Source organism: Vulpes lagopus, chromosome 17 (genome assembly GCF_018345385.1).
Source record: "Vulpes lagopus strain Blue_001 chromosome 17, ASM1834538v1, whole genome shotgun sequence".
Lineage (NCBI taxonomy): Eukaryota > Metazoa > Chordata > Mammalia > Carnivora > Canidae > Vulpes > Vulpes lagopus.
Window position 1 is genome coordinate 31,244,482 of NC_054840.1, and position 21,546 is coordinate 31,266,027.

At 53.7% G+C, this 21,546-nt stretch overlaps 1 protein-coding gene across 2 annotated transcripts in view; it reads left to right on the forward strand.

Annotated features, from left to right (window-relative positions):
* The first annotated feature begins 3,272 nt into the window (after nucleotides 1–3,272).
* The window catches only part of AHRR (aryl-hydrocarbon receptor repressor), a 79,925-nt gene continuing 61,651 nt past the window's right edge, over nucleotides 3,273–21,546 (forward strand). The window contains exons 1-3 of one of the 2 annotated variants that reach the window (XM_041731475.1): nucleotides 3,273–3,415; nucleotides 12,940–13,012; nucleotides 20,130–20,311. In XM_041731475.1, the coding sequence (XP_041587409.1) occupies nucleotides 12,948–13,012; nucleotides 20,130–20,311 (247 nt within the window). In that variant the 5' untranslated portion in view covers nucleotides 3,273–3,415; nucleotides 12,940–12,947. Of the gene's footprint in view, nucleotides 3,416–12,939; nucleotides 13,013–19,980; nucleotides 20,048–20,129; nucleotides 20,312–21,546 lie in introns of those variants that run through there. The other variant, XM_041731476.1, reaches the window with a different exon arrangement.

Consider the following 21,546-nt stretch of genomic DNA (forward strand, 5'->3'; position numbering starts at 1 on the left):
CGTGATGCGGGAAACGGGGGACACTCGAGGCCGGGGAGGAAAGCGGGATGAGCGGCCGCGGCGGGTCCCATGGGGCTGAGACCTCCCTTCCAGAAGTCCCTTCTGGAGCCTCTGCAAGGCTCCCTTCCAGAGCTGCTGCAGGATGTGGGGGGCACGGGAGTTTCAAAGAAAACCAAGCAGATGAGTCATGTTTAGTTGGGGCTGGCGGGCTGGGCTGTGCTGGGAGAGACTTTAGAAGAAAGGAAATAAGTGACAGGAAGTATGTCAGGAAATAAACGAGTAAATGGGCCCTCTTCGTGCCTCCTCGTTTCTGCCCCCATAGTGGGGGGTTCTCACTGTGGGGCTGTCACCAGGTACAGGCAGGTGACAGCTCCTGGCCACTGGCAGAGCTGGGATGGTCTTTGCTGTCCACACTTCACAGTCCTGACTGCTTGGGCGGCTTAGGAGGAAGGAAGGAAGTGGACCTTGGTGCTCACAGGTGGCCTCACACCTGTGGCCTTGCGCACTGCCTGTACCCCACCTACCCCTGTCATTCCTGATGGGCGGGTGCGACAGGTGCCCGACTTGAGGGGGCACTCACCCCCCGGGGAGTGAGGTGGGGCTTCCATGCACAGGCAGTGCTAGCTCTTAATACAGAGCTTCCCCTGGAATCATGCGCCGGCCTACTCAATGTACGTAACAACAACCAAAGGAATTACCAAAAAAGTAAAAGTACTATATGCTTTTTGAAAAAATGTGCAGGAATTATAGAAGCTGTAAAAAGAAATTGAAGGGGCACCTGAGTGGCTCAGTCCCTTAAGCATCTGACTTTGGCTCAGGTCATGATCCCAGGGTCCTCAGTCAGGCTGCTGAGTGTCTGCTGCTCCCTCTGTCCCTGCTGCTCCCTCTGCCTCTGCTGCTCCCATGGCCCCTGCTGCTCCCTCTGCCCCTGTTCCTCCCTCTTCCCCTGCTGTTCCCTCTCCCCCTGCTGCTCCCTCTGCCCCTGCTGCTCCCTCTGCCCCTGCTGCTCCCTCTCCCCCTGCTGCTCCCTCTGCCCCTGCTGCTCCCTCTGCCTCTGCTGCTCCCTCTGCCCCTGTGGCTCCATCTGCTTCTGCTGCTCCCTCTTCCCTTGCTGCTCCCTCTTCCCTTGCTGCTCCCTCTCCCTCTGCTACTCCTTCTCCCTCTGCTGTTCCCTCTCCCTCTGCTGCTCCCTCTCCCTCTGCTGCTCCGTCTGTCCCTGCTGCTGCCTCTGCTGCTCCCTTTTCCCCTGCTGCTCCCTCTGCCCCTGCTGCTCCCTCTGCCCCTGCTGCTCCCTTTCCCTCTGCCTCTCCCTCTCCCTCTGCTGCTCCCTCTTCCCTTGCTGCTCCCTCTCCCTCTGCTGCTCCCTCTTCCCCTGCTGCTCCCTCTGTCCCTGCTGCTTCCTCTTCCCTTGCTGCTCCCTCTCCCTCTGCTGCTCCCCTTTCCCTTGCTGCTCCCTCTCCCTCTGCTGCTCCCTCTGCCTCTGCTGCTCCCTCTCCCTCTGCTGCTCCCTCTTCTCTTGCTGCTCCCTCTCCCTCTGCTGCTCCTTCTTCCCCTGCTGCTCCCTCTCCCTCTGCTGCTCCCTCTTCCCCTGCTACTCCCTCTCCCTCTGCTGCTCCCTCTTCCCCTGCTGCTCCCTCTGTCCCTGCTGCTTCCTCTTCCCTTGCTGCTCCCTCTCCCTCTGCTGCTCCCCTTTCCCTTGCTGCTCCCTCTCCCTCTGCTGCTCCCCTTTCCCTTGCTGCTCCCTCTCCCTCTGCTGCTCCCTCTGCCTCTGCTGCTCCCTCTTCCCCTGCTGCTCCCTCTGCCCCTGCTGCTCCCTCTCCCTCTGCTGCTCCCTCTTCTCTTGCTGCTCTCTCTCCCTCTGCTGCTCCTTCTTCCCCTGCTGCTCCCTCTCCCTCTGCTGCTCCCTCTTCCCTTGCTGCTCCCTCTTCCCTTGCTGCTCCCTCTCCCTCTGCTACTCCCTCTCCCTCTGTTGTTCCCTCTCCCTCTGCTGCTCCCTCTCCCTCTGCTGCTCCGTCTGTCCCTGCTGCTCCCTCTGCCTCTGCTGCTCCCTTTTCCCCTGCTGCTCCCTCTGCCCCTGCTGGTCCCTCTGCCCCTGCTGCTCCCTTTCCCTCTGCCTCTCCCTCTCCCTCTGCTGCTCCCTCTTCCCTTGCTGCTCCCTCTCCCCTGCTGCTCCCTCTGCCCCTGCTGCTCCCTCTCTCTGATGCTCCCTCCCATCCATCCCCCTGCTCATTTCACTATCAAGTAAATAAAATCCTTAAAAAAATAAAGTTAAATAATAAAGAAATTGAAGTTCACCTATAACCTGTTATTCACCCAAACCTTTTCTGTGCATAATGCAAGTTAGAAAAGTGGATCAGGATGCAAATGCTGATTTTATTTATACTCAATATCTACTGTACACTGCAGTATAGGCACAAGTTGCTACAAGTAAAAAGAATATGAAACCATTTACTCAGCCTACATTTCTGAACCCCTGCTCTGCACTGGGCGAGTGTTCCTCCTGGATAGAGGTGCAGGAAGTGGGGAGTCGACCTGCTCCCCTGCTGTAATTTCAGGGGCAATGTGCACCAGGAAAGATGAGCAGGAAGGGGAGACCCACAGCAGTGGCCTTGGCTTGGTGGGTCTCCTCTCTGAGGACACGGGTACTGGTTGCTCCCCTGTGAGTGTCTGGAGAAGAGCATTTCCCTGAGGGCACAGCGAGTGCAAAGGTCCTGAGGCACACAAGCCTGCTCCTTCAGGGCCCATGAGTGCGTCCAGGAAGGCAAGGATATGGGGGGCTTCTGAGGATCTGGCTCGAGCCCGGCGGGGGTCTGGAGCAGTACTTTAGTCTGTGACTGCGGGGCGGGCGCTGGAGCCCCTACAGGACTGGCTGCGGGGATGAGGGCCCCACCCTGGACACCACCAGGGGCTGCACGCGGAATGGGGCGGCGCGAGGGCTCCGGCGCTGGAGCGGCTGGGCTGGGGGCCCCCAGGCGCCGGCCAGACCTCAGGTTGCGAGGGACGCTCGCCGGAGTCGGCGCCCGGTGGAGCCGGGCAGGGGCCAAAGACCCTCGCGGTGGAAGGGAGGGAGCGTCCGCCCGGGCCCGGGGAGCAGAGGGAGACCGGCGAGTCGCGGTCCGGGAAGCCGCAGCGGGGGGCGGCACCGGGGGGGGGGGGGGCCCTGGGCGCCGCGGGCAGGTGCGCGCCGGCCGCCGGGCGCAGGTCGGGCGCGTGCGGGGGTCGGGCCCGCGGAGGGGAGCCCTCGGGGCCCGGCGGGAGGCGCGCGCGCGCCCCCTGCCGCCTCCCGCCTGGGCCGGCCCGGGGCGGGGCGGGCTCGCGTGCCGGGTGGGGCCGTCCTTCCGCGGCCCCGCGGTCCCGGGATGCGAGCGCCGGCAGCCGCGCCGCCACAGCTCCCGCGGGTGCGCCTGAGCCTCGGGTAAGTGCCCCCGGGCCGGCGGCCGCCCGCCCGCCCTCCGCCGCGCTCCGCCGCGCTCCGCCGCCCTCCGCGCTCCTCCCGCCGCCGCTCACCTGACGACCGGCTCGCGCCTCCGGGCAGGGCGGCCGCTGCGTCCCCGGCTCTGCCCCCTGCGCGCCGCCCGGCCGTGGCCCCGATGTGCCCCCGAGCGGCGGCGGCGGCGGCGGCGGAGCGTCCCGGCCGGACGCGGGCAGGGCCCGGGCACTGGCCCCTGAGCCTTCCCGGGCGGCGGGGCACGAGGCCCCGGAGCCGCGGCACAGCCGGGCCGCTCTCTCCCGGGCAGGGCGCACGGGGCTCGCTTGTCCCACTGGGGAGGCGCCGAAGGGCCGAAGGGCCCGGGCTCCAGGAATCGGCTCGGTTGCCCTTAGCGGCACCAAGAAAGTTGTTGTTTTCCCCAAAAGTCTTCGTTTCAGGGGCCCCAGATCCCAGGTTGTGGATACTCAGTGTGGCACAGACAGGCGGTGACCTGCTGACCCTGCTGTTCCCACTGTGCCTCCCCCGGGGCAGGTGATGGGCCAGCGTCAGAGGTCAGAGGCCTTGGGCCACTCTTTCCGCCCGTCTCTGTGGAGGGCTTGGTGCCGCAGACATCTTCCCTCTTTGGGAGTGTCCAGCGGCCTCCAGGCTTGGCTGCCCCAAGTACCATCATCAGGGTGGGGGAGGTAGCCCCCAGGACTTACACGTGGCCTCGATGTGGCCAGCCGCAGCTGGCGCCAGAGAGGGTACTGGAGTGTGTGCCTGGGACATCTGTGCCCAGGGTCTGGGCCCCTGAAAGTCGTGTGCCTGGACTCCTGGCCTGGTCGGCAGCTGACTCACCAAGGGCACTCTCCAGGCCGCCTGCAGTGGACGCAGGCCCTCAAGCCCGGACGTCTCCACCCGGGGTCGCCATGAGGGACCATGTCTGCCTTCGGCAGGCTCTGGGGCAGCGGGGACAGGGAGCCCCTGTCACGGTGTTGGTGGTAGCCCTTGCCATGAGGAGGAGATGCTGCGGGGATGTACAGGCTGTCCCTGTTCCTGGTGTGTGGCTGGCGGGCAGCACAGCCCTGAAGGGGACGCTGTGTCACGTGCTGCAACCCCCCAACAGCCTGTGGCTGGCGTGCACCGTGTGTAGGGTAAGGACTTTAAGGCGGGTAACTGCTGGACTTTGGACTCAGACTGAGCGTTGTTGCCCTCCTACTCTGGTCCCAGAGCAGCACATGCCCACGGAGCCCAGTGTGGGGCTCAAACTCATGACCCTGAGATCAAGACCTGAGCTGAGGTCAAGTCAGATGTTTTACCCACTGAGCCACCCAGGCACCCGTACAGAAAGATTCTTACAAAAGCTCGGGTTTCTCTGCAAAAAGCAGTCAACTTAGAGCTTAGCAGGGCTGGGAGCCCCATCAACCACCCTGCACACCCAGCTCACACATGTGTCTGCCGCCCACCCCAGCACTGTCTATGGTTGCAGGGGGGACCCTGGCCCAGGCCAGTCACAGGCCACAGGAGCCCAGTGGGGAGGGTCTCCTGCCTTCACTTACCAGCGAGGTGTCTGCCACCTGCATCAGAGCAGACACCTGTGTCCTGCCTCACAGGGGCATTTCCTCTAGGAGTTTGATCTAATCCAATGGAGGCTTCATCTTTTTGAGGAAAATTAATGGGGATTTAGTAAAATGGAGCAACCTACTGCCATAATATCCGCCCACATATAGGATTCCCGGGGCAGAAAGCTGAGCACAGATGGCCCCCCACACCATGTTTCTTCAGCAGGATCTGTGGCGGTGGAGGGGGCTCAGTGTTTCTTCCACACACGCCCCAGGGAGGGATCCCTGGGAGCCTTTATCTGCCCTTGGTGTTTTTAGGGTTGTTCTGAGTGCTGATATAGAGGTGCCACGGGAAAACGTGGCTCTGTGGGGCAGGCCGGCAGTGTGTGAGGCTGGGAACGGGCTCACCTGGAGCCGAGATCCTGTCACAGCACCTGCTTTGGGTGAAGGCTAGCCAGGGGGTCAGCACCACCCCATCCGGGCTGTCCCTGCCCCCCCCCCACCTTCTCGCCCTCACCCCTGCACCATCCCTTCTTCAGCTCAGTTGGGCAATGGTGATGCTGGGGCGTGGATCTTCTTCACCTTTGACCTCATGGGTGACTGTGGGTTGCTGAGTGCCTGGCCCCTAGTGGGGTATGGGGACACTTCCATGGCCTGCCCTCCCCTAGGCTGGGGCCAGGCCCGGGATGTCTTGGCATGCTGGCCTCTAGCCACGGAGGGTCTGACTTGGCTCCCCAGAGAAGTGCTGGCCTGGTGGCCATGGCACAAGATGAGGCTGACAAGGCGGAAGCATCCATCCATCCGTTCCTGCTCCAGCCTACGGCCACCTCCCTCCCCGGCCCCGGCAACTACTAATCTACTACCTTCCTCTTCTGGACTTTTCGTATGTATGGATCCAGCACAGGAGCTTTTGCGTCCGCCTTCCTGCATGTAGTACATCTTCAAGGCCATTTATATGACAGCGTGCATCAGAGCCCGCGCCTTCTCAGGCTGGGTAATACTCCACATGGGCATAGACCCCACTAGGTTTACTATTCGCCAGTTGACGGGCTTTGGGGCTGTGTACGCTCTGGCTGTGGTGAAAACTGATGCTCTTGAGCATTTGTGTGTCAGATTCTGTTTGAATGTATGTTTCCAGTTCTCTTGGGCATGCACCCAGGAGTGGACTTGCTGGAGTGTCTCTGCGTCTAACCCTTTGAGGATCCACTACTTCCCCACAGCTGCTGCACCATCTTCCATCTGCACCGGGACCACAGATCCCAGCTTCAAGTCCTCACCAACACTTGTCACTTTTCCTTTGTTCTGTTGATAGCCATCCTAGTGGGTGTGAAATGCTCTCTCCTTGTGGGTTTGATTATATTTCCCTGGTGACTAATGACCTGGAGCGTCTTTGCTTGTGTCTGTTGACCATTTGTATATTTTCTTTGGAGAAATATCTGTTCAAGTCTTTTGCCCATTTTTAATTGGGCTGTTTGTCTTTTTGTTGTTGAGTTGTAAGAATTCTTTATATGTCCTGAATTAGTAGACTTATCAGATGCGTAATTTGCCAATGTTTTCTCCTGTTCTGTGGTTGTCTTATCACTGACTGGATGGTGTCCTCTGAAGCATAGGTTTTTAAATTTGATAACGTCCAATTTATTTCTTTTATTTTCTTGTTTGTGCTTTTGGTGACATAGTGGAGAGTCTTTTGCCTGATTTAAGGTCATGAAGATATAGCCCCATGTTTTTGTTGAGGGTTTTATAATTTTACATCTTACACTTAGGTCTTTAACTAATTTTGGTCAATTTGTCCATACAGTATGAAACAGGGAAGAGCCTCCTTCTCTTGCATGCGAACATGTGATTTACCCATTTGTTGAGGATACTCTTCTTTCCCCATCGAATGCCCTTGGCATCATAGTGTGTCTATTCCTAGATCACATATTTGCCTCTTTCTAATGCTTTTTTAAAAAATGTTATTATGGAAAATTTCAAATTTTTAACAAAAGTAAAGAGAATTTTATAATGAGCCCAATTCATCAGCCAGCACAGATGGGCAGCTATCAATATCAAAGGATCCAGTTTCGTTTAGACTCCACTCTGCTCCCCAGATTACATAGGAGCAAATCCCTGCGGTGTCATTTTTTAGGATATAACTCTAAAATATATGCACTTAAAAAATCAGCTTTTTGCATTTTTACCTTATTTTATTTGAATTGACTTTTAAAAAAAAGATTTTATTTACCTATTTGAGAGAGAGAGAGAGAGAACGTGAACAGGAAGGAGGCGCAGGGGGAGAGGGAGAAGCAGACTGCCGGCTGAGCAGGGAGCCTGATGTGGGGCTCGATCCCAGGACCCGGGATCATGACCTGAGCCGCAGGCAGACGCTTCACTGACTGAGCCCCCAGGCGCCCACTGAGAGACTTTAATATAAGGAAGTATTAACTACAAGAGTGGAGTGACCATAAAGGTGGAAAGAGGACTCTCAAGGGTACTCCATGGAACATGCCGGAAGAGTGCACTTGAAAACGGAGGCTCCCTCTCCCCTGGAGCTGGGGTTCAGGCCTCTTTGGAGAGGGTATGGTTCATCTGCTGGGACACTGGGTGGGCAGGAGCAGAGAAGACTGTGAAGCCCCGGGCTCAGTCCCTCTGGGGCCTCTGCTGGCAGGTGTCTCACCATGTCCCGTAGAGAAGAAACGGTGGCATTCACGCAGGCAGGGGGCCTGGGGGCAGTAAGTGCCCACCGGGCAAACCTCTGAGTGCCACCCCGCACTCCAACCCACGTTGCCACCCCCCTGACCTCCGCAGGCTCCGGAGCCCACGGCACATTGTTGTTGTTATTGTTGAAACAACTGTCCTTTAGAGACGTTCGAGCAGCGAGAACGGCCTGGGTCTGTCCCCAGTGGGCCTGTGCCCATGCCCTCTCTTCGTCTCGTAGACCCACGTTACCATCTGGTATCGTTTTCCTTTGGCCTGAAGACACCCTTTCACATTTCTTATGGTGTCGGGCAGCTGGCGAGGAATCTTTCAGCTCTTGTGCATCTCAAAACATCTCTGCCTTCAGTTTCGAAACCTATGTTCGCAGGCTGTGGCATTCTGTTTCTGTGGGGACGTAGCCCCGCCGTCGTCCTTCTCTGATGGAGCACCTGCTGTCACCCTCACCTTTGTTTGTCCACACCCAGTGGCTCTTTTCTCTGGTGGCTTCTTAGACTGTTCTATATATCCCTGTTTGTGAGCAATTTGATATGATTGGCCTTGCTGTGATTTTTTTTTAAAGATTTTATTTATTCATTCATGAGAGACACACACACACACAGAGGCAGAGACACAGGCAGAGGGAGAAGCAGGCTCCACGCAGGGAACCTGACATGGGACTCAATCCCAGGTCCCCAGGATCACACCCCAGGCTGCAGGCGGCGCCAAACTGCTGCGCCACCGGGGCTGCCCTTGCTGTGATTTTCTTAATGTTTCTGTGCTTGGAATTTATTGACAAACATTGTATGTTCTCACTCATTTGGGGAATATAAATAATAGTGAAAGGGAATATAAGGGAAGGGAGAAGAAATGTGTGGGAAATATCAGAAAGGGAGACAGAACATAAAGACTCCTAACTCTGGGAAACGAACTAGGGGTGGTGGAAGGGAAGGAGGGCGGGGGGTGGGGGTGAATGGGTGACGGGCACTGAGGGGGGCACTTGACGGGATGAGCACTGGGTGTTATTCTGTATGTTGATAAATTGAACACCAATAAAAAATAAATTTATTATTATTAAAAAAAGGAATTTATTGATCTTCTTAATCTGTCAGTTTACAGTTTTCATTATGTTTGGACAGATTTCTACTATTTATTAAATTTTTTTCTTGTCACCTCCTATTCTTTGGAGCCCCAGTTACACACATAGCAAACTTCTTGAAATACTAACATATTTCATTTTTCTTTTGCTGCTATTGTAAATGATACTGATTTTCAAAAATCTGTGTTCTGATTGTTCATGGCTAGTGTACAGAAACACACTTTTGGATGTTGTCCTTTTACCCTTTGACCTGGATGAACTCAGTTATCATAAGAGATCTGTTGTGGTAAACTTTCTAGGATTTTCTGTATGTACGATCATGACATCTATGAGCTTCCCTCCCCAGCGTCACAGTCTGCTTTCCCTCATCTTGTCCTGATGGGCATCACTCGTGGTCTGGGTGGAAGGGGATGAAGGGCCTGTGATCTGAGGGGCAGAGCTGGGTCTTCTTCATTAGCTGTGACACTAGTCTAGACACCCTTGATCAGGATAATGAAGTTCCCTTCTATTCCCAGTTTGATGAGAGTTTTTTCATTATTATGAATGGATTTGGATTTTGTCAAATATTTTTTTTGAACATAGGAGATGGTCATATGTATTTTTTCTGTGGTTTATTAACGTAATGAATTGCAGTGATCAATTTTTGGATGTTGCAGTAGTGTTGAATTCTTGGGTAAACCTGACTTGTGGTGCCATTTTGCCCTGTTTGTATTGCTGGATTCCATTTGCTAATATCTGATAGAGGATGTTTGTGTCTATGTTCATGATGGATATCATCTGTAGTTTTCTCGAGATGTCTGGTTTTTGTATTGGGGTGATGCTGAACTTATAAATGAGTTGTCGATTTTCAATTTTATTTTATTTTTTTAAAAATATTTTTAAAATTTTATTCATGAAAGAGAGAGAGAGAGGCAGAGACACAGGCAGAGGGAGAAGCATGCTCCATGCAGGGAGCCTGATGGGGGACTTGATCCAGGGACTCCAGGATCATGCCCTGGGCTGAAGGCAGGCGCCAAACCGCTGAGCCACCCAGACGTCCCTTCAATTTTATTTTTAATTTTCTGACGGAGGTTACAGAGAATTGGTATTCCATTTTTTTTCTTAAATTGGTAGGATTTATCAGTGAAATCATTTGGGCCTAGATGTTCTTTGTTTTGTTTTGTTTTTATTGTTGGAATAGATATAGGACCAAACAGTTGCTCTCTTAAGTGAGTTTGGTAGTTTGTGTCTTTCAAGGAATTGGTCTATTTCATCTAAAATGTTGGATTTGTGGAAATAGTATCATGTCTCAGTCTGCTCAGGTACCATGACCAAATACCACAGGCTGTGCTTGAACAACAGACATTGGTTTCTCGTGGTTGTGAAGGCTGGAAGTCCAAGATCTGGGCATCTGCTTGTTGGTTCTGCAAGTTCCTCAGTGGACTCTGAAACTGGCCCCTGTTTGCAGAGGGCAGGGAGAGACCAAGAAAGACACGGCCACTCCAGCTTGGTAGGTGACAGTGTTGTTTTTGTTGTTTTATTTTTTTTTAAGATTTTAAAATTTTATTTATTTAAGAGTGAGAGAGAAACTATGAGTGAGGGGTGGGGTGCAGAGGGAGAAGGAGAAGCAGATTCCTCAGTGAGCAGGGAGCCTGACTCCAGGCTCAATCATAGGACACTGGGATCATGACCTGAGCTGAAGGCAGATGATTCACCCACTGGGCCACCCAGGCACCCTGATAGGTGACAGTCTTAATAACGAAAGAGAAATGATATACAAAGGTTTGTCTTAGGAGGAAGAAAGATGAGTGGATCCTGTACCCACTGGCCATATCTTAAAAGTTTATGAAGAGGCCTCAACTAGGTTCAGTCACATATATCATGCACATGTTTTCAACATCACATCCTGGTCTCAAGCTGTGTCCTTGGAGCAGCTGTTGGGAGCAGGAAGGGTGAGCCGAGCACACATCCAAGGAGGGGGATGGAGGGAGGAGCTTCCTAGTACCTGAGTCCAGCTCACAGGTCAACTGGCGGTCATGTCCTCTCAATGACTGTTCCTAAGACCACTGAGTGAGTTTCCAGTGAGAGAGCTCTCTTCTTGGTTTGCAATGACTACACATGGTGAAGAGAGAGCCCTGGTGTCTCTTCCTCTTCTTATAAGGGCAGCAGTTCTGATAGATCAGGGTTCTGCTTTCATGACCTTAATCACTCCCATAAAGGCCCCACCTCCAGTGGAGGGTTAGGGCTTCAACATGTGGATTTGGGGGACACAAGTTATATACTCTTTTCTTCTTTCTAATTTCTGTGGGATCTGTAGTGATGACCCCTCTATCATTCCTGATATTGGTCATTTATATCTTCTCTATTTCTTGATCACTCTGGCTGGAGGTTTATCAATTTTGTTGATCTTTTCATAGAACCAACTTTTGGTTCATTGATTTTTCTCTGTTTTAAGTTTTTCATTGATTTTTTCCTTCTTTCTTATTTCTGTCCTTCTGCTTGATTTGTATTTATTTTCTTTTTCTAGTTACTTAAAGTAGAAGCTTAAATTATTTGAGATATCTTCTTTTTTTCTAATATAAATGCTTAATAATATCAGTTTCCATCAAAGTATTGCTCAGCTGTGTCCCACAAAATCTGATATGTTGTTTTCATTTTCATTAAATTCAAAATACTTTAAATTTCTTTGAGACTTTCTCTTTGACCCGTGGTTATTTAGAAGTGGGTTGCTTTCCAAATATCTGGGCATTTTCCATATATCTTTCTAGTTTAATCCCATCATTGTCACAGAACATATTTCATATGATTTCTATTCTGTTAAATTTGTTCAGGATTGTTTTAAGTCCCAGAATTTGGTCTATCTTGATGAATGTTCCATGTGCAAAGAATGCATATTCTGCTGTTGTTGAGTGGAGTGTTCTATAAATGTCAATCATTTCAGGTCTGTTATTGTTTCTAAATCCTTCCTGATTTTTGGTTTACTTTTTGTATTGATTACTGAGAAAGGAATGTTGTTGTTCTTGGTTATATTCCTTCTTCTCAAGTCTACTTTGTCTGATACTCATATAACTACCCCCACTTCTCTTGATTACTGTTTGCATGGCATACGTTCTCCTGTCCATTTACTTTACCTACTTATGTCTTTATATTCAAAGTTTATATTTAAGCACGTTCATGCTTATGTCTTTATATTCAAAGTTTATATTTAAGCACGTTCATGACATGGTTCCAATATTTTCCTGGCTCTTCACACACAGGGTGGATGCTGTGTGTTGGGTCTCACCTCCATTCGAGGCCAGGTGAGGGCTCCTAGCCTTTGCTCCAAGTCTGTTGGCCCAGTGCCTGGCAATGAGTGGTCACTGCACACGGTCTGCAGGATGTGTTGAGGGCTCAGACATCCTCACTGCTTGGAAATATCAAGATTTTGATGCTATCCCCAAGGTGATAGGTGAGCTGACCAGTCTCAGGGCACAGATCCTGGGCTTCTCCTTGGGGACCTCCTCTCTTGTGTGCAGGCGCCATGTCCAGCTCTGCTGGTAGAGGCTGGTGGGTATGTGCAGCTGTGAGTTAGTGGCTAACATAGAAGTCCAGCACTATGGAGTTGAGTGGGAGATTTTACATACAAAAGAGGAAGCCTGTTGGCTCAGAAGTACAGAGCCATAGGAGAGGGTTGGGAAGAGGAAGAACACCCACCACAAACACCACCAAGAGAGGGTGCACGCAGCTCCTGCGAGGAACAGCCCAGCCCAGTCAGAGCCCTGACACAGCAAACTGCTCCTTGGTACCTGAGCCGTATGTCCTGCTCACGGATGCCCATGGAGTGGCTTCTGATTTCTGCGGGCAGGCTCAGGATATTTACTCAGGTGTAAGCACTCTGAGCCAGATGCAGGAGCACAGGGCTGTTCTCTGTACGAGTGTGGTGACTGAGGTCCTCAGGCCAGGCTTGGGGACCATGATGCTGCTGGTCAAAGGGGAGATGTCACGGCCAAGGCTGTGTGTCCTCACTGAGCCCTTCAGCATCTTTCTGCTGAGGGAAATAGGGTTTGAGTGGTTCACACTCACTGGCAGGCTTTGTGCTGGAAGTGCCCTGGGACATCTTATTCAGTGGGTGCTGGAGGAGGGGGACCCGGCATGGGGTCAGTGTTGACTCCTCGATGAGGTATGCAGGCATGGGCCCTCTTCAACATAAACAACTTTATGCCTCCTTTCTCTTTTAGGGCCAGAGATGATGATTCCACCAGGGGAGTGCATGTATGCTGGAAGGAAAAGAAGGAAGCCCATTCAGAAACAGTAAAGTATCATGTCTTCTGTTTTTGCTGATTGTTACTGTTGAGGGGGAAGGTATTTGCGTTTTCATTGAAAGAAGCGAATTTGAGGAACAAAGTGAGTGAGGGGGAGGATTTGCTGAGTCTTCCTGATGGGTAGAGGGACTTGCAGCAACAGTGGCAGAACTAGGCTGGCAGGCTGCGCAGCTGGGAAGCCACTGCTGCCTTTCTTAGTGGGTTTGGGCTGCTTTCCTAACTGTGATTAGAAAATGAGGTTAGAGCCAAGTGACACCTTTTGGCCAGAAGTCAGCGTAGGGGCCTGAGACATCACTGTGACTGTTAGTGAGCCCAGCTCCCCTCTCTGCCCTGGTGAAAGCCTGTCCTCACCAGGACACACCCACAGCCCATGTGTGAGCTTTGCCACAGGTGAAGGACACAGGGCAAGCTTTGTCCCCTGCCCATGGGCCTCTCCGAGGTTTGCAGAGTAGGGAGGGGAACCTGTAGTCCTAGTGCCCTAGACACAACGTCACTGCTCACAGTCCCTCTACTGGCCCGGTGGCGTTTAGGACACGGAGGTGTGAAGTCTGCAGTGGTGGCAGGAATTATGGGGCGTGGGGCTGCCTCTGGTCCTCCCGTGGGGAGGGTCTTGCAACATATCCACTGTCGACTGGGGTTCTGTGTGTGTGACACAGCTCTGAGTGTGGGCATGTGCACTCAAAGCTCTCTGCAGTGGTGGCTGCACGTGGGCCTGTGTTTCTGTGACCCAGGCTGCCCTCCTGGCTTCTGGTGGCGGCAGGATGGTGTGAGAGGTCTGCAGGGATGCAGCCACCACCACCTGAGGTTAGGCAGCAAAGGTTTGAGAGGCTGGACTTTGGGAAGTGGGTCTGTCACCTGAGCAGCCTCCCAGCTGCGGAGGTGAAGAGTGGGGCTAAGGCAGCCGAGTGCACCCCTGACAAGGTGGAGGAGCTGGGTGTTTCTATGGCCGGGTCTAGGATGGTGGTGGGACGGAGTCCTGCTTGTGTGCGCTGGCCAGGAGTCATCCTGGTGAACATGTGTGCCGGCATGTTGGGTAAGGACAGAAAATCCTCCCAGCACATGCGTGTACCATGTTCCATGTGCTGGGCCATCTGGGGCAGGGGAGCTTTCCTGCTTTTGTTGTTTTTGTTCCAATAACAGGGTCAGAGATAATGAGTCTTTGAGGCATGTATTAGGAAGTCATTCATTTTACTTGATATTTTAAAGAGGTCTCGTGTTCATCTGATCCAAAACTCAGACCCTCAGCAGGTGCCTCCTGCCCAGTCATCGGCACTGACGTGAGTAGTTTTTTGCGAGCCTGTCCCAAGAGTCTCCTGTATAAAGCAGCACGTACAGCCGCACAGTGCGCAAGCTTCCTCCGTTTGTTCAGGGTGATGGCGTCGGCACAGTCGTCCTTCCATGTGGGTGTACACCCGTGCCTGCCCTGTGGCACCTGCATAGACTGTTTCACTGACGCTGAGAACCTCCGCCTCATTTTGCACGCATGCTCACAATCAGGTGGTAGTCTGCGATGGGTGCCACACAGCCTGGCGTGTTCGCATTGGCACCACCCTTACCAGGGCAGCCTCTCAGGGTTGTGTTTGGAGTGAGCAAACTTGAGGAAACGGGACTCTCCCAGCTGAGGCCTCAGCTGCAAACCCCCCATGGCAGTACCTGCCTGGGGCCCATCTGTGTCACTCCCATGGGACTCAGGGACGTGGTAAATGACCCAGACATGCTGAGGGGCACGCAGTCTGCTGTGCAGTGAGTAATGAACCCTTTGTCCATGACCTGGGACACGCGTGCCTGCCACCAGCACCCATGGAGCAAGAGGCAGAATCAAGTGCTGCCCAGCAGCTTCCTTTCCTGGAAGGGGGGGGCTCTCTGTCCACAGGCCAGGGCTGGGGATCGTGAGGGGCGCCCCCCCCCTGGGCTGCCAGGTGCTCTGGGCTCGCTCGTCCCTGCTCATCTCTCCTTCCTGCCCTGGGCACATGGTGCTTTTCAGACTTTGGTCACTGGAATTTGCATTCTTCTCATAAGTCAGGTTAAAACACCACCTGGATTTCCTTTTCTGTGAACTGTGTTGATAACTTTTGCTCATTTCTCTATTGGGTTGTTTGTGTTTTTATGCTTCTTGAATCTTTGGAGCAGTTGTGTACTGGAGACACTAGTTCTTCAGTGTGTTTCCAACACATCCCTACAGTTTTGATTGTGTTCTTTGCTATGCACAAAAGTTAATTTTTATGAGGTAGGACTTATTAATCTTTTCCCTTGTGACTAATTAATGTTACGTGGAAGTTTGGAAGATCTCCCTGCTATAAGCTTATGAGGGAATTTTCAGTATTTTCTCTACATTTTTATGGGTCCCTAATACATGTTTTAAATTTTCAAGCACTTGGAATTTTTCCTGGTTTGTGGTCAGGATCTGAATCTGCCTCTTTTCACGTGACGGCTGCTTGCTCCCAATGCTGCCGACAATTGGTTTCTTCCCCGCGGGTTTGAAAGGGTCTTGGGCATTTAAGCCTGGGGGACATTTAAGTTGGGGGTCGGCAATGAGAGACCGTGGGGTAGCTCCAAGTCCACCTGGCTCCTAGCATGTCTGTGTGTCCGGACGGCTGCTGTGTCTGTCTGCTCCGGGGGGCTGCCAGGTGGGTGCTTGTTAGCACAATGCCTCTCTCGGGACCCGTTCTAGGGAAACTGGAGGTCAGAGATTTGTTTTTGATGTCTGAGTGCAGGGCACCCATGCCCGCCACCCCTCCTGGATGTGAGCCAGCATCCCTGCCCACTCCGGCTGCGCCAGCTGCTCCGTGGCCTGTTTGTTGCTGTGCCGTGCCCGAGGGCTCTGGGGCTGTCGTCGGCCCCGTCCCGTGGTCCGTGCGAGCCTGTCTTCTCTCCTGGAAGGGGTCAGTGATGAAAACTGTGGAGCGTGGGATGGACGGAGGAGATGCATGGGGCCTCATCCTGGGGGCCTTGTCCCAGGGGCCTGGTCCTGGGGACCTGGGTCTGGGGGCCTTGTCCTGGAGGCCTGGTCCTGGGGTTCTGGTCCTGGCGGGCTGTGGGCCATGGGCGGCCAGCCGGAGCCTTCTCCCCGTGGTGCCTGGAAATGCTCTTGTGCACTCTTACCCACCTATGCTGTGGCGTCAGCCCCGTGGGTCCTATTGCTCTCTGGGGCTGGCGCTGTGAGGTCCCGGAGCTGTTTGTTGCTTGTCCTTTTCTCCTATTGGGCTGTGACTGAAGGAGATGAAGCTGTGCGTGTGTAGACGCGGTGTGGTCATCACGGTAACCAACACAGGATCATACCACAGTGCACTCGGCACAGGCTGTGCCTGCCTTCACTACCATCCAGGCAGTCCTGAGGTGCCCTGTCCTGCAGCCTGCCTTGCGTTTTTGGAATTTTTTTTTCATTTTTGGAATTTTCTATGACTGGAATCACACACCATCACATTGGGCTTCCTTCCCTCAGCAGGATCTTGAGATTCATCCGCAGCTTGTGTGTGTGGAGGGAGGGCCTGTTTACCGCCAAGCGGCACTGCCATGTTGGAGGCACCGCTCTGTCTTCTCACCAGCAGATGGATGTTCAGGTGCTTCCAGGTTTGGGCCTGGAAGCTGCCGTGAACGTCTACGTACGAGTCTTCGTGTGGATGTGTTTCCATTTCTCTTGGGTAAATGCCCAGGGGGTGGGATTTCTGACATCCCCGGCAGATGCGAATTGACTTTTAGGAAACCACCAAGCAGCTGTGCCATCTCGCGTCCCTGGCACTCGGGGGCTGGGGCTGCTCGGCCTCCCAGGCTCTCGTCTGCCCTTCCCTAGTGGTGCTGGTACCTGTTCCTGTTCATGTGCCAGTTTGCCATCCGCAGATCTTCTCTGGTGAAGGGTCTGTTTATATAATTTGCCTTTTTTCTTATTGGGTTGTTTATCTTCTTATTGAATCGTAAACCTTCTTTATGTATTCAGAGTACAAGCTCTTAGGCACATTTCCCGCCATCTATGGTTTCCTTTTCATTTTGTTGTCTTTTTTTCTTTTCTTTTTTTTTAAGTAATCTCAATGCGTGACGTGGGGTCGAGCTAAGATCAAGCCTTGCATGTCCACTCACTGAGACAGCCAGGTGCCCCCTTTTCATGCTCTTAATGGTGATTTTCAAAAGACATGAAAAAATGTTGATGAAGATAAATGTTTTCTTTTATGATTTTGAGTGTGTGAGTCTTCTAAGCATCCTGGGATTATCCCAAGGTCTCAAAGATTTCGCTTGTATTTTCCTGCAGATTTAGGTCTATGTCCCACTTTGAGTTCTTCTGGGGGTTGTGTGAGGTGAGGGCTGGTGTTCACTTGTCTCCGTGGGCGTCCAGTAGACCAGCCCCATTTGCTGAAAGGACTTTCTTTCCGTATTCAATTGCTGTAATATCTTTGTCAAAGGAATTGGGTTTATTTCTAGACGTCCTGCTCTGGTCCTTTTTTCTATGTGTCTATCTTCTCTGTAGTAGCAAACCATCTTGAATATTGCAGATTTATAGAAAGATGAAAATCAAAAGGATAAGTTCTCTCTAATTGTGTATTTTAATTGGCTATTCCTGGTTCTTTGTATTTCCATGTAAATTTAGAATCATCTTGCCAGTTTCTGTGAAAAGTACTGCTGGGATTTTGATTGTGATGACATTGAATGTAGAGCTCAGTGCGGGGAGCATTGCCAGGTTTGCTGCAGGTATTTTACATTTTGGGCTCAGGGCTCCCCTGCATCTGAGCCTTGGCTTTTCTGGCCTGGCTCCCATGCTCATGCTCGTGGAGCTGGCCTCTTGTCCCACCTCACCTCCCGCTCATCCACCCCAGTACTTGCAGTTGCCTGCACAGACTGTCTGCCCCCACCCCCCTCACGCCCCTGGACAAGAAGTGGGATGATTCCTGCTCTGGTCCGTGGGGCTGCGGACAGGGCTCGTAGAGTCTCTGAAGGAGCTCTTCTGGTGCCCGATTCTCTGGCAGGCCTCTGGGAGCCAGCTCACTCTCAGGTACAGGCTGTCTGGGAGCAGGTGGGACCGCCTGCCCATCTCCCACTGTGTCCCCTTCTCTGACCCTCACACCCATACTGGGCACTGCCTGTGAGTATCTTTCCCTAATCTGAAGGGCCTCCCCTCCCGCCAGCCAGCGCCAGCCACACAGGAGCTGCTCAATGTATCCCCAGGCCTCCTGCAGGTTTAAATGTTGGCTGGCAGCATGAGCAATTTGGGGGCAAGTGACTCATTAACCAAGGACACCAGCAGAAGGTGACAAGGGTGAGATACTTGTGAATTGCATACCTGGTAAAGGCCTTGGATCTGCAATATGAAGGACTGTCAGGACTCCACACTAAAAAGACAAATAACCCCATGAAGAAATAGACAAAGGACTCGGGTAGACATTTCTCCAAAGAAGACACATAGATGGCTGACAAGCCTGTGAAAAGATGCCCCTCGTTATTGGTCGTGAAGGAAATTCAGATCAAACCACAGTGATGTTTGATCCTCCCTCCACTGCAAATGGCTGTTCTTTGGGAAAAGGAAAATAATGTGTCATCTAGGATGTGAGCCACGGAACCCTCACGCGTTGCGGGTAGAGGGAGCATGTTGGCAGGTGTGACTGCGGCGGCACAGAGTCTGTCAGGTCCTCCGAAGGTGAAGCATGATGACCATGCTGACCCTGCTGTCCACTGCTGGGCATGTGCCAGAGAGAACTGAAAACTAGGTTCGCACAAAGTTTTAGGCTGGAGTGTTTACTGCAGCATCGTGTACAGTGTCCAGACGGCCTCCCACTGGGGAACAGCTGAGTGCAGTGTGTCCATCCACATAGTGGAGCACTTGTCACCTGAAAACAGGAGCCGAGTCCTGATCACCACAAGTGCATCTTGAAGACATGACCTTATGTGGGAGAAACCCAATGCGAAGACTCACATGGTAGGATTCTGCATGGATGAAATGTCTAGAACAGTGAGTCCATGGAGACCTAGGACAGCTTGTGGTCGCTAGGGGCTGGTGGCAGGATCAACGGGGAGAAACTGGAAGATGGGTCCAGGGTTTTATTTGGGATGATGAAATGGTTGGGAACTTGATAGACACGTGGCTACATGGCACCATGAGCGTACATTTTTAAATGGTCAGTGTTACGAGAAAAAACAAAGACCAAGAGCAAGACATGGCATCTGGGACTGGAGGCTTCTGTTGGTCCTCGGAGGCCTGGGCTACAGACTCTGCAGAGCAGGGCTGTGCCACCGTCTCTCCCAGACACGCAGGCCACCAGACCTCCTGGTACTTGTGAGCGACAACTGGAACTTCTGGACAAGAGAGACACCCCTCGCCCCTAAAAGCAGCAGGTGCTGTGACTCCAGGGAAGGGGGCTCTGGGAGCCAGGCGACCCTGTTGCAGAGCTTGCCAGCGGCCCCTCCTGGGCGGCTACCCCCACCCCCCTTGCTGGCTGCCACTGTAGGTTCAGATGCTTTTATGTGGGTGATACTTCCAAAGGGCCCCTAAGGAGCTGGGGATGGGGAGGGGTGGGGGAGGGCGGAGCCAGGGAGGGCCGCCTCTGGGCACAGCTGGGATCTACATCAGCTTCACCCCACGCAAGGATGCCGATGGGAAAGCATCCTTCCCTGGATGGGAAGGGGGACCCGGTTGTGGGGGAGAGCAGATCCGTGCGGACCTCCCGGCTCACTGCAGCACAGCCCAGGGCCTCTGGGCCTCCAAGGGGGTGCCCAGGTCTCTCTCCTCAGGCCCTTTCAGCCTTGCTGTGTGGAGGAGAAACTGAGCCCAGAGGGGCCAGTCCTGTGTTTGAAACCAGCCTGAAGCCGGCTGAGCATGCACAGCCTGGGCCGGGGCTCCCCCTCCCACTCGGGGGAAAGTCAGCATGGAGAGGTCGAGAAATGTGCCGGAGCCGCACAGCTTGCTCCAGCTGTGCTCCCTGGAGGCCTGCTCTCAGTTTCTAAGCGCCCTTCCGGGTCATGGGTCCCCGCTTCCTTGGGCTCAAGATCCAGAGACTCTTGTCCCTTTCAGCACCATTTTTCTTTAGAAGCTGATGGCACGGTAAGGTCACTTCTGGGGACAGGTTTGCCCCCCACGGGTGACGGGCCCTGGGGGGACTCTGACTGTGGCTGTTTCCCCGCAGGAGGCCTGCCACGGGGGCCGAGAAGTCAAACCCGTCCAAGCGGCACCGCGACCGCCTCAATGCTGAGCTGGACCACCTGGCCAGCCTGCTGCCACTTCCTCCTGACATCGTATCTAAGCTGGACAAGCTTTCTGTCCTGCGTCTCAGCGTCAGCTACCTCAGGGTGAAGAGCTTCTTCCAAGGTAGGACTCACCTGTGCCCATGTGTGCCTGACTGGGTGTCACCTGTGCCCACTTGGGTCCCACCCTCCTTTGCTGGATGGGCTAGTTTGTACCTCCTGTGTCGGGGAGTCAGAGGAGTAGCCACTGAGTTCTGATGAAGCAGAGAGGCTGTGTGAAGGGCAGCAGTTGGGCCTCCTCTGCTTGGCTCCCTCCCAGCCTCAGAGGCCCAGGGAGGTCTGCCTCTGGGGGAGCAGGGCCGCGGCTGAGCTCGGGAGGCCGGGGGCCCCTATTAGCAGGTGTAACTGTTGGTGGCCAACCTCTGTGTGCCCTGGGGGTGCTGTAACCCTGGCCAGGCCCAGCCCCGCTGCACGAGGGCTCCCTGGCCTCTCCAACTGTCACGGTGGCTGTGGGTGGCTGCTCTCCTACATCTGATGCTCTGGGCCAGGACTTGCTGTTCATGTGGCCGGGTCCAGCTCCTGGGAAAGAAGTGTGGCTGTCCCCACCCTGTATCAGAGCCTGTGACTATTGCCATCATCCCTAGCTAAGTCCTAACTTCTCACAAAATCATGACTTCCCATGTGTATTTGGAGTGAGTAGAAGAAAGCGCAAAGGGGCAGATATGGCCTGGTGATTGTGGGGCTGCGGTGAACAGCAGAGGCTGTGCTCCCCCTCAGGCCTTGGGGTTTGCTTCTCCACATCTTCACGCTGCTCAACGAAGTGCCCCCGATGTCCCGTCACGGAAAGGCCACCCACTCTTGAGGGGAGGCCAAGGGCCCTGGGCTGCATGGCCTTCAGGTCTCCTGAGCCAGGCATGGTCCTGGGGTGGGTGCCCAAGGCATCGGCCATGCCCAGAACCCTCTAGGGCATCCGCTTCCCTGGGTCCTCAAGCCCCCCACTGCTACTGCCTCGCCTGTTCCCGGCAGGCCTGTGAGATGTGACAGGCTCAGCCCAGGTCAGTCTTCACTAAACGACACACTTCCTTTGGGTTAGAAGGGTACTCTCCAGGTTCCATACCCAATATCTATGGCTGGTGGTGACATTGCAACTACTGCAGGAGTGGTCCAGAAGGTGGCAGGGATGGTGGGGCCAGGGGCTGCACTGGCTCCCAGTGGAGGTGGCCAGAAGGGTCCCTGGGCTGGAGGGCTTCCTGGAGGAGGCAAGGGGCAGGTGCTGTCTGCAGGCTGTCTGAGAGTTTGGCCCAGAGCCGCTACAGTCCTGTCTCTTGAGTGGAGCCCCTGGGTCTGGGCCTCTTCCCA